Source organism: Capra hircus, chromosome 3 (genome assembly GCF_001704415.2).
Source record: "Capra hircus breed San Clemente chromosome 3, ASM170441v1, whole genome shotgun sequence".
Lineage (NCBI taxonomy): Eukaryota > Metazoa > Chordata > Mammalia > Artiodactyla > Bovidae > Capra > Capra hircus.
Genome location: NC_030810.1, coordinates 65,986,930 through 66,000,495, shown reverse-complemented (window position 1 = coordinate 66,000,495; position 13,566 = coordinate 65,986,930). Strand labels below are relative to the sequence as shown.

At 40.2% G+C, this 13,566-nt stretch overlaps 1 protein-coding gene across 2 annotated transcripts in view; it reads right to left on the bottom strand.

Annotated features, from left to right (window-relative positions):
• The window catches only part of PKN2 (protein kinase N2), a 142,084-nt gene extending 133,407 nt beyond the window's left edge, over positions 1–8,677 (bottom strand). Inside the window, exon 1 of one of the 2 annotated variants that reach the window (XM_018045701.1) lies at positions 8,054–8,677. In XM_018045701.1, coding sequence (XP_017901190.1) covers positions 8,054–8,101 — 48 coding nt within the window. In that variant the 5' untranslated portion in view covers positions 8,102–8,677. The remainder of the gene's footprint in view (positions 1–8,053) is intronic. The other variant, XM_018045702.1, reaches the window with a different exon arrangement.

The following is a 13,566-nucleotide window of genomic DNA, read 5'->3' as shown; positions in this document are numbered from 1 at the left end:
GTCTTTTCAACTTGCTTATATTTTCCTTTGTTGTGCAGAAGCTTTTAATCTTAATTAGATCCCATTTGTTTATTTTTGCTTTTATTTCCAGAATTCTGGGAGGTGGATCATAGAGGAACATACGGACGGCTAACAAACACATGAAAAGATGCTCAACATCACTCATTATTAGAGAAATGCAAATCAAAACCACAATGAGGTACCACTTCACACCAGTCAGAATGGCTGCGATCCAAAAATCTGCAAGCAATAAATGCTGGAGACGGTGTAAAGAAAAGGGAACCCTCCTACACTGCTGGTGGGAATGCAAACCAGTACAACCACTATGGAAAACAGTGTGGAGATTCCTTAAAAAATTGCAAATAGAACTGCCACATGACCCAGCAATCCCACTGCTGGGCATACACACTGAGGAAACCAGAATTGAAAGAGACACATGTACCCCAATGTTCATCGCAGCACTATTTATAATAGCCAGGACATGGAAACAACCTAGATGTCCATCAGCAGATGAATGGATAAGAAAGCTGTGGTACATATACACAATGGAGTATTACTCAGCCGTTAAAAAGAATACATTTGAATCAGTTCTGATGAGATGGATGAAACTGGAGCTGATTATACAGAGTGAAGTAAGCCAGAAAGAAAAACACCAATACAGTATACTAACACATATATATGGAATTTAGAAAGATGGCAATGATGACCCTGTATGCAAGACAGCAAAAAAGACACAGATGTGTATAGCAGACTTTTGGACTCAGAGGAAGAGGGAGAGGGTGGGATGATTTGGGAGAATGGCATTGAAACATGTATACTATCATGTAAGAATCGAATCACCAGTCTATGTCCGATGCAGGATACAGCATGCTTGGGGCTGGTGCACAGGGATGACCCAGAGGGATGTTGTGGGGAGGGAAGTGGGAGGGGTGTTCATGTTTGGGATCGCCTGTACACCCGTGGTTGATTCATGTCAATGTATGGCAAAACCAATACAGTATTGTAAAGTAAAATAAAGTAAAAATAAAAATTAAAAAAAAAAAAAACAGGTCCTAAAGAAGCACTCCAGTTGATAAAATGTAACAATACAGAATATAGGTGAGAAAAAAATCGTTAATCACAGTATGCCTAAAAAATAGGTTGTCTGCATGAAAAGAGTTAAGAATTAAAAGGTATTTTGAGGCCACAACAATGACAGCTTTCAGTGCTGAGCTAAGGAATTAGGACTACATCTCACAAGCAGTCAGGAGTCCCTGAATGCTGCGGACAACTTCTCAATCTAGCAGTTGTACGCAGTCTAAACAAAAACAGAATGAGACTGAAGAGGTAGAGGTGGAATATCGAGACATTGTAATCCAATCCAAATGATAATGAGAGTCCAAACTTAGATAGTGGCAAAGTGATGAATGAATTCACTTTACGTAAGTAGAAGAATCAACTGAATAGGCTGAGACAGCAGTCAAGTAAAAGTGACCAGTAGACTTTTTAGTTTGGTCAACCAGGGAAAGAATGATCACCTTTAGGGATACAGAGAAATCAGATGTAGTAACTGGTCACAGAAGCAGTCATAGACATCATTTATTTATCATGCATTTGTTTATGCAAGCATATATTAACTATAAGCCATATGTCAGGTGCTAGGGACAGAAAATTGAGTAAGATTTAATTCTTATCCTGAAACTGAGAGATACACATATAATTTAACAATTGGATACACATCTAATTGCCATATTGGATAATATATTCAATTACAAGAGTTGCAAAATAGGAAGCAGGCTAATTTGCCAATGCATCAAAATGCTACATGATTAATTAGTAAATTTACTTATTTATCAAAAATGTTCCTTAAGTTATAAAGTTTTCTTGATTATATGATATAAATATATTTATATATTCAACAAATGCATTTTCCTTAGTGGAATTTTAAGGAGTGCTCAGTTTGTCAAAAAGTTTTTCAGGCAGACCATCAATAAATTTAACTAAAATGAAAATTAATTTTTTCATCAAAAGATACCATAGAAGGTAACATCGTTTAGACATCAACATAATGTTGATGTCATGTTATAGAGATGAACTGATAGATAAGAATTATATAATATATACCATTATTATAAGAATTTGTCTATTTTAGGAACTTGGCAATGTTTAGTTTTTATAATTGGTTGAAGCTTTACTGCTCTGGCTTACAAACATCTTCTAAGGTATTTATTATCATCACCAAATACACTCCTCAGGCTTTCCTGTTCTTCATTTTTAACAGATAATAGTTATGTATATACTGCTAGAAAATATTAATGTTTCTGAGATTGTGAAAAACTAAATGTGACAAGAGAGATAGCTTCAAATAAGATTTCACTAGGTAAAATTAAGGGAATCTAGACATGTATCAAAATAAATGCTCCCTATTTCTGCTTTTCTAAGACATTAGAAGCTTACTTTTCCATGAGTATATTTTTTTCCAGTCAAAATTTTACCTATCTTTTTAAAGCTTTTAACTAGTTTTAACTTTGTTGCCAAGTTTGAACTCTGCTGTATTAAATGTCACATGATTTTGTCATACTCTAGAGTAAAATGGGTTTCTGAAAAACAGTAGACACTTGACAATTGTTTAACATAGAACACAATACTAGAAAATGATGCAAAATTAACTACTCTATTCACATATCATATATGCATCTGGAAGTAACATTATTTTAAGTGATATTCATCTCTACAAACTATCACTCCACTCTTTCCATTTGTTTAAAAGTAGACAGAGAGGAACGACCTGATAAAAGGCATGAAAATTTACTGTTGCCAAATTTAAAAAGCAGAGAGGAGAGCCCAAGGAATCAGATGCAAAGCCCTGGGGCCAACAGAAAACACCTGGAAAGCGCCCTTCAGTTCAGTTCAGTTCAGTCGTTCAGTCGTGTCCGACTCTTTGCGACCCCATGAATTGCAGCACGCCAGGCCTCCCTGTCCATACCTTTCCCTCTTCAATACTGATAACAGGACTTCCCTGGTGACTCTGTGGTAAGAATCCATCTGTCAATGAAGGGGATGTGGGTTGGATCCCTAGTCTGTGAAGATCCCACATGGTGTGGAGCGACTAAGCCCATGCAACACAACCACTGAGCCCATGTGCTACAACTACTGAAGTCCATGCACCTGGAGTCTGTGCTACACACCACAACGCCTCCACTCGCAGCAACTAGAGAAAGCTCTCACAGAGCAATGAAGACCCAGCGCAGCCAAAAATAAATACATAAAACCTTAAAAAAATTTAAAAATATATTGATCATTTGTGAATAGTAGGAGCTGTAAGGAGACTAGAACTAATCTCTACTGTGCTAATTAGAAACAATAAGAAAACATGACCATTTTAGAGCTATCATTTTATAATACTAGTCTCAGCACAAAGACTTACTCAAAATCAAAATATTTTGAGACAAAAACAGTCAATAAAACTAATTAGATCCATTTATCGAGAACTAGTGGCAATTTTTAACTTATAGTTATTTCTGTCTTAAAACTCTATGAACCTCATTTCTCTGTAAATTTCTTAGTAAGTAATATAGGATATAGAAGGAAGAAAAAATAACAAATCAGTATGTTGTATACCTTAAAATTACACATTGTGTGTCAAATATCTCTCCCTCTCTTTTTTTAATAAAAGGGAGGAAAAAGAGGAAATGAACTCAAAATGCCCTGGGACTCATACGTTGGAAAAGTTTGTCAGTTAACTGACTGATAGAACTATGAGACTATGAGCACATTTTATTTTCTTTGTGCTTTTCTGCATTTTCCTGATTTTTTAGAATAAACCTGTATTACATTGATAACTTGGAAACAGCTGTGAAACTTGTCTTACCCATGTGCCTACATTCTCATACTATATTCCTCCAACTCACACTAAAGTCTTAATCCTCACAACACAGACACTGTCTACTTTTCAGTATCACTGCAAAATAGATGTCACCTCCTAATTTCCCATCAAATGAGTAAAATAAGGGGGTGCTTTATGTAGATTTAACATAACTACTGCAGAAATCCTTTTGAACTTTTTAAGGGAATATTCTGGGGACAAGGGATTAGCTATGTAAATTAAAGAAAACTAAGTAATCATAAGCAACTTCTAACAGTCAAGACTTTTCTCATCCTAGGTGACAAACTGAGCCTTAGTATCAATGTACTGAGTACTTACTCAGTGCCAAATGCATAGCCTGGTTACACAGCTTAAATTTTTAAGGCAAAGTTTATCTTATGGATAGCCTACAGAGAAATATGAAATCTTTCGGAAAGTTTTGAGCAAACATTTGACAACTTTCATCAGAAACAGTAATTGCTAAAAGAAGAAAACCTGCAAAAAAGGTTATTTGTACTGTTATTCTTTATAGAATGTTATACCTTATTTGCAGTAATAAAGTACTGTTAAATGACCTAACCAAATGTGAAAATCACTTTTCCTTGTTATAGAGGAACCTAATAAAGAGAAGTTTATGTTTAAGTTAGCTCTGTTTAACTATATTCTGGGCCAATTTTTAGAAAGTTCACATATTTACAACATCAGAATACAAAACATTTATTTATGGGTCCACATATTACAACTGGTATAGTGGGAAAGATATAAATCCAAACTCTAACTCAAGACTTACAGTGTGAACATGAATGACTTACTATTTCTGAACTTAAGTTTCCTGATCTGTAAAATGGAAATAACAACATGAACTTTACTGGATGGTTTTCAAGATTACATAAAGTACACAGGGTACCAAGTACAATGCTTGACATAGTGCAGATAATCAAGAAATGTTTTTGTACTTTCCTGTAGAAAGTGAAAGCCATATCTTGTCATCTTTATTCCCTCTGATATACCTTTGGTAACTACTCAATAAATGTTTCTTGAAATGAATCCCTGTAATTTAAGACTAATTAACTCAACCTTCCACTTAAGCAAGTCACCTCTACCTAAACAAATTCTGCTGAGAAGGGAACTTAAGATTCCCAACACTTTATTAACCATTCTGATGAAGATGAATTTCCAATAATCAACCAGGTAATTTTATTAATATGCTACTCAATATTTGAGTCTGCACTCTACAAAACTACTGTCGTAGCCAACATTTTCATTTTGAGATTCTTTATATAGTTTTCATCAATTCAGTTTTCATGGTATTAAACTTTAATTTCTTTGGCTTCACAAAAGTATCTCACTAATTTTCCCACTACACTTCAAATAAAAAAACAAGAGAACAGGACATAAGTTAATTATAAGAGATAATTAATTAGAAATTGCCAACCAAGTTTATATTTTTTAACAGCCTATTTTTGTTTTTACCACAGCAAATATTCTTCCTTACACACTAAACCCTCCAGCCATCAAAGTTTGTGTATACTTTATTAATGATTCCTTGCTGAATAAGCCTCCTAAATAACTAACAAAAGTGAGAAATATTACATTATACATAAATATTACAGTAATTAACAAGACTGGTTTCAGGTTTTCTGTGTCTTTTCATAACCAAAAGTTATTGGTTTCATCTCAAGTAGTAAAGTATTTCAAATTCTGCAATATAATTTGAAAAATAAATTTTTAAAAGTTGGATATACAATATTTCTAAATAAATATCAAGTTCATTAAAACAGGCTGTAACATGTAACTTTCAGTCAGATAAGATAAGGAAAAGTAACAGTTTTCAACTAAACAATTTAAAATTTTGCTACACAAATTACTATTTAAATACTTAAAATCTGTACAGCAGAAAAGTATTAAGAACCTCACATTAAACAACTTTTCAACTTTAATAAATTCAAACAACTTAGAAGGTTTTTAAAATTGGTTCTCCAAACAAGTTTGATAAATACTTGGTTACTATATTCTAGTTTCATAACCCAATGAAATAACAGAATGTCTGAACAGATGCATAATACTTGTGAAGCAAATTTTATCATGGTTTATCTTGAGCGCTGATATAAATACTATTCTCAATTATTTTAATAAACATGATAAAGTTCAAATGCAATAATCTTTATTAGAACTAAGAGTCAAGCATACCAAGAAAAATGCCCTGGCTATTCATGACAACCTATCAGTAACACTTAATAGAAACTATGCTTTTTCTGGAGGGAGTTATATTTTAGTTTATTTAAAAGTTTAGCTTTAGACTGGATGTTCCCCTAGTTTGGTCCCATTTTTAAAATACTCATGTTTAAATATTCCTATTTATTTAACATGCTTCCTTGTTACTGTAAAAAACGGTCTTATCAAAAGTTCCTACATCTTATATTTTAATATAGATGAAAATATACTTTCACATTCAGTGCCAAAGTAAGAATCTTTTACCTCAACTTTCTATAAATACAAATAAGGATACCAAATACTTAATGATTCTGAAGCCACTCAAAGAAAATTCTCCTGTCATTTTCAAGGTTTTTTTCAGTCATTAGTATGCCTTTCATATTTCAAGACTAGATAATGGAAAGCATTTCCAATGTGCCTCAAACTTCACTTCAAAAGCTCATGTAAAGTAATAAAACAAATTCCATTCATTTAGCAAACTGGTATGTTGTTAAGACCGCCTTAGAAAAAGCTAAGAGTAATTAGCACACTATACAGCAACATGTTCAATAATATGAAATTCAGCTGTGCTTTTCTAAAGGATGCCAAATTCAAAAACGTGCATTGATACACCTTATTGAAATTTCTATTTTTATGGAGGAAATATCAAGTATTACAACAATGCCATTAAACTTACATCTAAACGCACAATAAACCAACTAATACAGGATTTACCGAAAAATATATTTAAAGAGCAGAAAATGTAGAAGCAACTGAAATTAGAAATCAAGAATCAATCCTTCAGGGTGCCTAGATTAAGCCTTCTCAAAAAAATTAATTGCCCAGCGAGCGCGCGCACACACACACACACACACAATCAATGTTTAAGTGGGCTATTTTTTTCTTCTCTTTATTTCCATCTCAATCTTCAAGTAGCTAGAAAACGACTATATTTAAACAAACCAAAATAAGTTTAAGTCAGAGAACAAGCACATGAAACTTTAATCCAGATGTAAACATCTCTGGTACACTCCAAAGTAAAAAATAAACTCTACAAGGTAGCGCACATCATAGAGATCTAAAAACAAAAATCATCCCTACATCATCAAATATTTAGCTGGAAAATGGAAAGAATAATATAGCTACTCAAGTGGACTTAACTAATTAAGAGATCTATTTTGTTCTCATCTTCTGCAAGCATGTGGTGCCCAACATTTTCCCTGAGTCGACTGCTTTGCCCTTTGTAAACAACTTCTGTAGCTCTTTTTCTGGTATTCAAACAGGAGGGAAAATGAAAGCCTGAAAAGCATCAGCATCAGGGCTTCCGGATCTGAGCAGGGGAGTAGTTGAGAAGGGGACCAGTATCTATTCGTTTAAAAAAAAAAAAAAAAAAAGAGTAGCCCGCAAAATAAAAGAAAAAAAATGTAGTCACCTGAAGAGGGTCGGTGAAGTGAAGCAAGCATTTGGTGAGATACTTCCCCCCCTCCCTTTCTTTTTTTTTTTTTTTCCTTAAAAAAAGAAAAAAAAAAACTTGTCTGGGGGCTGGAAGTTATGGGGGCGCTCTTTGTGCAGAGTCGGAGGGGAAGGGGAGGGACGAGAAAACAGCTTGGGAGTCATTCAAAGGAGTTTAAGGAGCGGTGTTCGAGGGAAAGGCGGGGCGGGGCCCGGCCAAGAAGAGGGAGGGGGCGCCAGGGGTGTCCGCGGGCGGCTCTGACACTAACAAGGGGGCAGCGGGCTGGCCGCCCCCGCAACGGGTGAGAGCGGAATTCGGCCGCAAGATGGGGTCCCTCTGGTGGGTAGAGTCAAATTAAAGCGGTGGCAGGCCAGGGCTCCGGCGGGGCCAGAGGTTCTGGCTTCAGAAGGAAGCGGCTCCCGAGTGACATCCCCGAGTTTCCGCACTTAGCGGGCTAGGGGCGCGGCGGCCACACGGCTCCCCACGGCCCCCTACCCGGAGCCAGACCCTCCTCCCTCCCTCTCTTCTCCGCCACCGCCTCGCGCCCGGGCCGCGGCCCTTACCTGCAGCTCGGTGAGCACAATTTCCCCCTGCTCGGGGTTGGACGCCATTGCGATCCGCTCTGAACTCCGCACCTGGACGCAGCCGCGGCCGGCGAAAGGAGAAGGCGGGACGGGATCCGGGGTGGGGGGTTAGGAGCGGAGAGAGAAAGAAAAAACCTAGGGATTCATGGAGGCGCAGCCCCTGCTGGAGGCGCGGCTTAGGTTCATGGGGAGCGGCGGGGAGCGAGGGTACTCGTAGCGGGCTCCCCCTCGCCGCCCGCCGCCGCCGCTGCCGCTCGCTCGCCCGCTCGTCTGCGCCGGACTCGTTTGCTCAGTCGCTGCCTCTGGGCGACGCCAGGAGCCGCCTTGAGCCTCTCGGTGCAGGGCGGTGCGGCCGCGGCGGCAGCTCCTCCTGTCGCACCATTTGGCTGTCACCTCGTCGCAAAAGCGGCCTCACTTGGCGGCAGGCAGGTCACGTGACGGCCACGGCCACCGCCTCCCGCCGGGCTGGGTAGGTGGGGCGTAGGGACCCCAGGGGCGGGATGGCTTCCGACGCGACTCCGCGGCGGGGACTGCCATTGGACCCCGTCGGGGTAAAAAGGAGGGGAACTGACTTGGGCTCGCGTCTCCTGGGAGGCGGGAAATGGAAGAAGAAAACACACGCCCGCTTTCCTGCTGCGTTTAACGGCCCTGCCGAGAACGCTGGAAGTCGGGAGCCTACTCCTTTTCTTTTCGCCAGGCCCCTTTCTCTTTTCTAGCCCGTTTAGGCCTAACGCAAAGGGACCCCTTTCTAATCTCCACAACCCCAAAAGTTTCCAGACTCAAACCATACAGATTATTCCGCAGCCCAAGCGATTAATCTTGCGTTTCGCTCTCCTGCTTTACGCCGCTCCGCAACCAGTAAGGTGCTCAGCTGGTGGAACTTGGGTGTGGTCTGTACATTTCAGGACGTGTTAGCGGCTCTCGACCTTTGGCAGCTTTTAATGCACGGTGTTTTAAAGATACCATTTCCCAAGCGCTGCACTATGGTATAAGTATTTATGTGTGTGTGTGCTCAGTCGTGTCGGACTCTGCAATCCCATGGACCCGTCGCCCGCCAGGCTCCTGTGTCCGTGGAATTTTCCAGGCAAGAATACTGGAGGGTGTTGCCTTTTCCTCCTCCAAGGGATCTTCCCAATCCAGGGATCGAACCCGCCTCTCTTGAGTCTCTTGCATTGGCAGACCGATTACCGCTAGCAGTATGGTTTGGGCTGTAGCATTCCGCTGAGCTTAGAATTTAATTAGGTAGTTTCTTGAATTGTTTAACTGAATCTAAAGTGAAGGAGGTGGGACGGTTTTACCCTCATGAATGGGAAAAAGCCAGCTTTCCCTGATGTAGTAAACATCCAAGCTAACCTGTCTATTAGTAACCTAGAGTTAGATAGCCTTAAATTTGGGTTCAAGAAGTGACACTATAGTATTCAGGAATGTCAATAAAATCTCCGACCCTTAGCTTTTGTCTGAGCAGTGAATGGCTATTCTAGGCAACTGGGTGACTTTTATTATATGAGACTGAGACACCTTGGCTTTGTTAAAAGCTATTTAAGGAAAGTGATAGGGATTGTTTAGTTAGACAGCTACTTGAAGGATGGCTTCCTTAGTGTACTTTTTAAGTATACTGTCCTGAACTTTTATTGCTGCATGTAAGATCTGTTGGGCTGATGCTAGGGCTTAAGTTCATCTTTTTGTCTTCTAAAGTCTAATGCATTTGTTTTACAAACATTTGTTGAAGGTCTAGTGTTCTTTGATGTTTTCTGAACTCCACATGATAAAGATTTTTTTCTGATAAGTATTTCAAAAGTTTAAACACTGATCATATGTTTAATACATTGGGCTTTCCAGGTGGCTCAGGGGTAAAGAATTTGCCAAAATCTGCCTGCCAAGTAGGAAATGTGGGTTTGATCCCTGGGTGGGAAGGAGCTCTTAGAGAAGGAAATGGCAACCCATGCCAGTATTCTTGCCTGGGAAATCCTTTGGAGAGAGGAGCCTGGCAGGCTACAGTCCATGGGCTCTCAAAGGCTTGGACACTACTTAGCAACTAAACAGTAACAACATGTTTAGTACATTGATTGGTTGAAAATGATAAATAAAATACATCAAACACTTGGAAAAGCTAGAACGAATGTCCTCCCTGTAAGAGCCAGACAGCGTTCTAGATCCTGGAGCTACAGCTGGGATTAAGAAAGTCTTTGTCCCCAAAGTGACTGAGCCTTTTGGAGAAACCAGCTTGTATCCAAAACTGTAATGCAATTTTATATGGCAATTGTGAAATGTTAGGGTCCCACTGAATTCAGATATATGTGTGAGGCTTCCCTGGTGTCTGAGAGGTTAAAGCGTCTGCCTGCAATGCGGGAGACCCACGTTCAATCCCTGAATCAGGAAGATCCCCTGGAGAAGGAAATGGCAACCTACTCCAGTATTCTTGCCTGGAGAATCCCATGGACAGAGGAGCCTGGTAGGCTACAGTCCACGGGGTCGCAAAGAGTTGTACACGACTGATATGTGTATATATGTATATTTACATATACATATATGTCAAGTTCCTCTGTTCATGGGATTTTTCAGGCAAGAATACTGGAGTGGGCTGCCATTTCCTTTCTTCCCAACCCAGGGATTGAACCCGTTTCCTGCAAGTCTCCTGGGTTGCAGGCAGATTCTTTACCAGTGAGCCACCACAAAGCCTGAGTTTATGCTCAAGTTTTGCCAAAAGAATGCACTGATCATAGCAATACAAGAGAAGACTTCCAACAATACAAGAAAAGACTCTACACATGGACATCACCAGATGGTCAACACTGAAATCAGATTGATTATATTCTTTGCAGCCGAAGGTGTAGAAGCTCTATACAGTCATCAAAAACAAGACCGGGTGCTGACTGTGGCTCAGATCATGAACTCCTTATTGCAAACTGAGACTTAAATTGAAGAAAGTAGGGAAAATCACCAGACCATTCAGGTATGACCTAAATCAAATCCTTTATGATTATACAGTGGAAGTGACAGATTCAAGGGATTAGATCTGATAGATGGAGTGCCTGAAGAACTATGGATGAAGGATTGTGACATTGTATAAGAGGCAGTGATCAAGACCATCCCCAAGAAAAAGAAAGGCAAGATGGTTGTCTGATGAGGCCTTACAAATAGCTGTGAAAAGAAGAGAAGCAAAAAGCAAAGGAGAAAAGGAAAGATATAAGCATCTGAATGCAGAGTTCCAAAGATTAGCAAGAAGAGATAAGAAAGCCTTCTTCAGCGATCAATGCAAAGAAATAGAGGAAAAGAACAGAATGGGAAGGACTAGAGATCTCTTCAAGAAAATTAGAGATACCAAGGGAACATTTCATGCAAAGATGGGCTCGATAAAGGACAGAAATGATACGGACCTAACAGAAGCAGAAGATATTAAGAAGAGGTGGCAAGAATACACAGAAGAACTGTACAAAAAAAGATCTTCACGACCCGGATAATCACGATGGTGTGATCACTCATCTAGAGCCAGACATCCTGGAATGTGAAGTCAAGTGGGCCTTAGAAAGCATCACTACGAACAAAGCTAGTGGAGGTGATGGAATTCCAGTTGAGCTATTTCAAATCCTGAAAGATGATGCTGCAAAAGTGCTGCACTCCATATGCCAGCAAATTTGGAAAACTCAGCAGTGGCCACAGGACTGCAAAAGGTCAGTTTTCATTCCAATCCCAAAGAAAGGCAATGCCAAAGAAGGCTCAAACTACCACACAATTGCACTCATCTCACATGCTAGTAAAGTAATGCTCAAAATTCTCCAAGCCAGGCTTCAGCAGTATGTGAACTGTGAACTTCCTGATGTTCAAGCTGGTTTTAGAAAAGGCAGAGGAACCAGAGATCAAATTGCCAACATTCGCTGATTCATTGAAAAAGCAAGAGAGTTCCAGAAAAACATCTATTTCTGCTTTCTTGACTATGCCAAAGCCTTTGACTGTGTGGATCACAATCAACTGTGGAAAATTCTGAAAGAGATGGGCATACCAGACCACCTGACCTGCCTCTTGAGAAACCTGTATGCAGATCAAGAAGCAACAGTTAGAACTGGACATGGAACAACAGACTGGTTCCAAATAGGAAAAGAAGTCCGTCAGGCTGTATATTGTCACCCTGCTTATTTAACTTATATGCAGAGTACATCCTGAGAAATGCTGGACTGGAAGAAACACAAGCTGGAATCAAGATTGCTGGGAGAAATATCAATAACCTCAGATATGCAGATGACACCACCCTTATGGCAGAAAGTGAAGAGGAACTAAAAAGCCTCTTAATGAAAGAGGAGAGTGAAAAAGTTGGCTTAAAGCTCAACATTCAGAAAACGAAGATCATGGCATCTGGTCCCATCACTTCATGGCATATAGATGGGGAAACAGTGGGAACAGTGTCAGACTTTGGGACTCCAAAATCACTGCAGATGGTGACTGCAGCCATGAAATTAAAAGACGCTTACTCCTTGGAAGAAAAGTTATGACCAACCTAGATAGCATATTGAAAAGCAGAGACATTACTTTGCCCACTAAGGTCTGTCTAGTCAAGGCTACGGTTTTCCCAGTGGTCATGTATGGATGTGAGAGTGGGACTGTGAAGAAAGCTGAGCACCGAAGAATTGATGCTTTTGAACTGTGGTGTTGGAGAAGACTCTTGAGAGTCCCTTGGACTGCAAGGAGATCCACCCAGTCCATTCTGAAGGAGATCAACCCTGGGATTTCTTTGGAAGGAATGATGCTAAAGCTGAAACTCCAGTACTTTGGCCACCTCATGAGAAGAGTTGACTCATTGGAAAAGACTAATGCTGGGAGGGATTGGGGGCAGGAGGAGATGGGGACGACAGAGGATGAGATGGCTGGATGGCATCACTGACTCGATGGACATGAGTCTGAGTGAACTCTGGGAGTTGGTAATGGACAGGGAGGCCTGGCGTGCTGCGATTCATGGGGTCGCAAAGAGTCGGACACGACTGAGCTACTGAACTGAACTGAACTCCTTGGAAGAAAAGCTAGACTGCATACTGAGAAGCAGAGACATTACTTTGCCAACAGAGGTCCATCTAGTCAAGGCTATGGTTTTTCCATTAGTCATGTATGGATGTGAGAGTGGGACTGTGAAAAAAGCTGAGCACTGAAGAATTGATGCTTTTGAACTGGGGTGTTGGAGAAGACTCTTGAGAGTCCCTTGGACTGCCAGGAGATCCAACCAGTCCATCCTAAAGGAGATCAGTCCTGAATATTGGAAGGACTGATGCTGAAACTCCAATACTTTGGCTACCTGTTGTGAAGCACTGACTCATTTGAAAAGACCCTGATGCTGAGAAAGATTGAAGGCGTGAGGAGAAGGGGACGACAGAGGATGAGATGGTTGGTTGGCATCACCTTTGTGATGGACATAAGTTTTAGTCAGCTCCCGGAGTTGGTGATGGACAGGGATGCCTGGCATGCTGCAGTTCATGGGGTCACAAAGAGTCGGACGTGACTGAGCA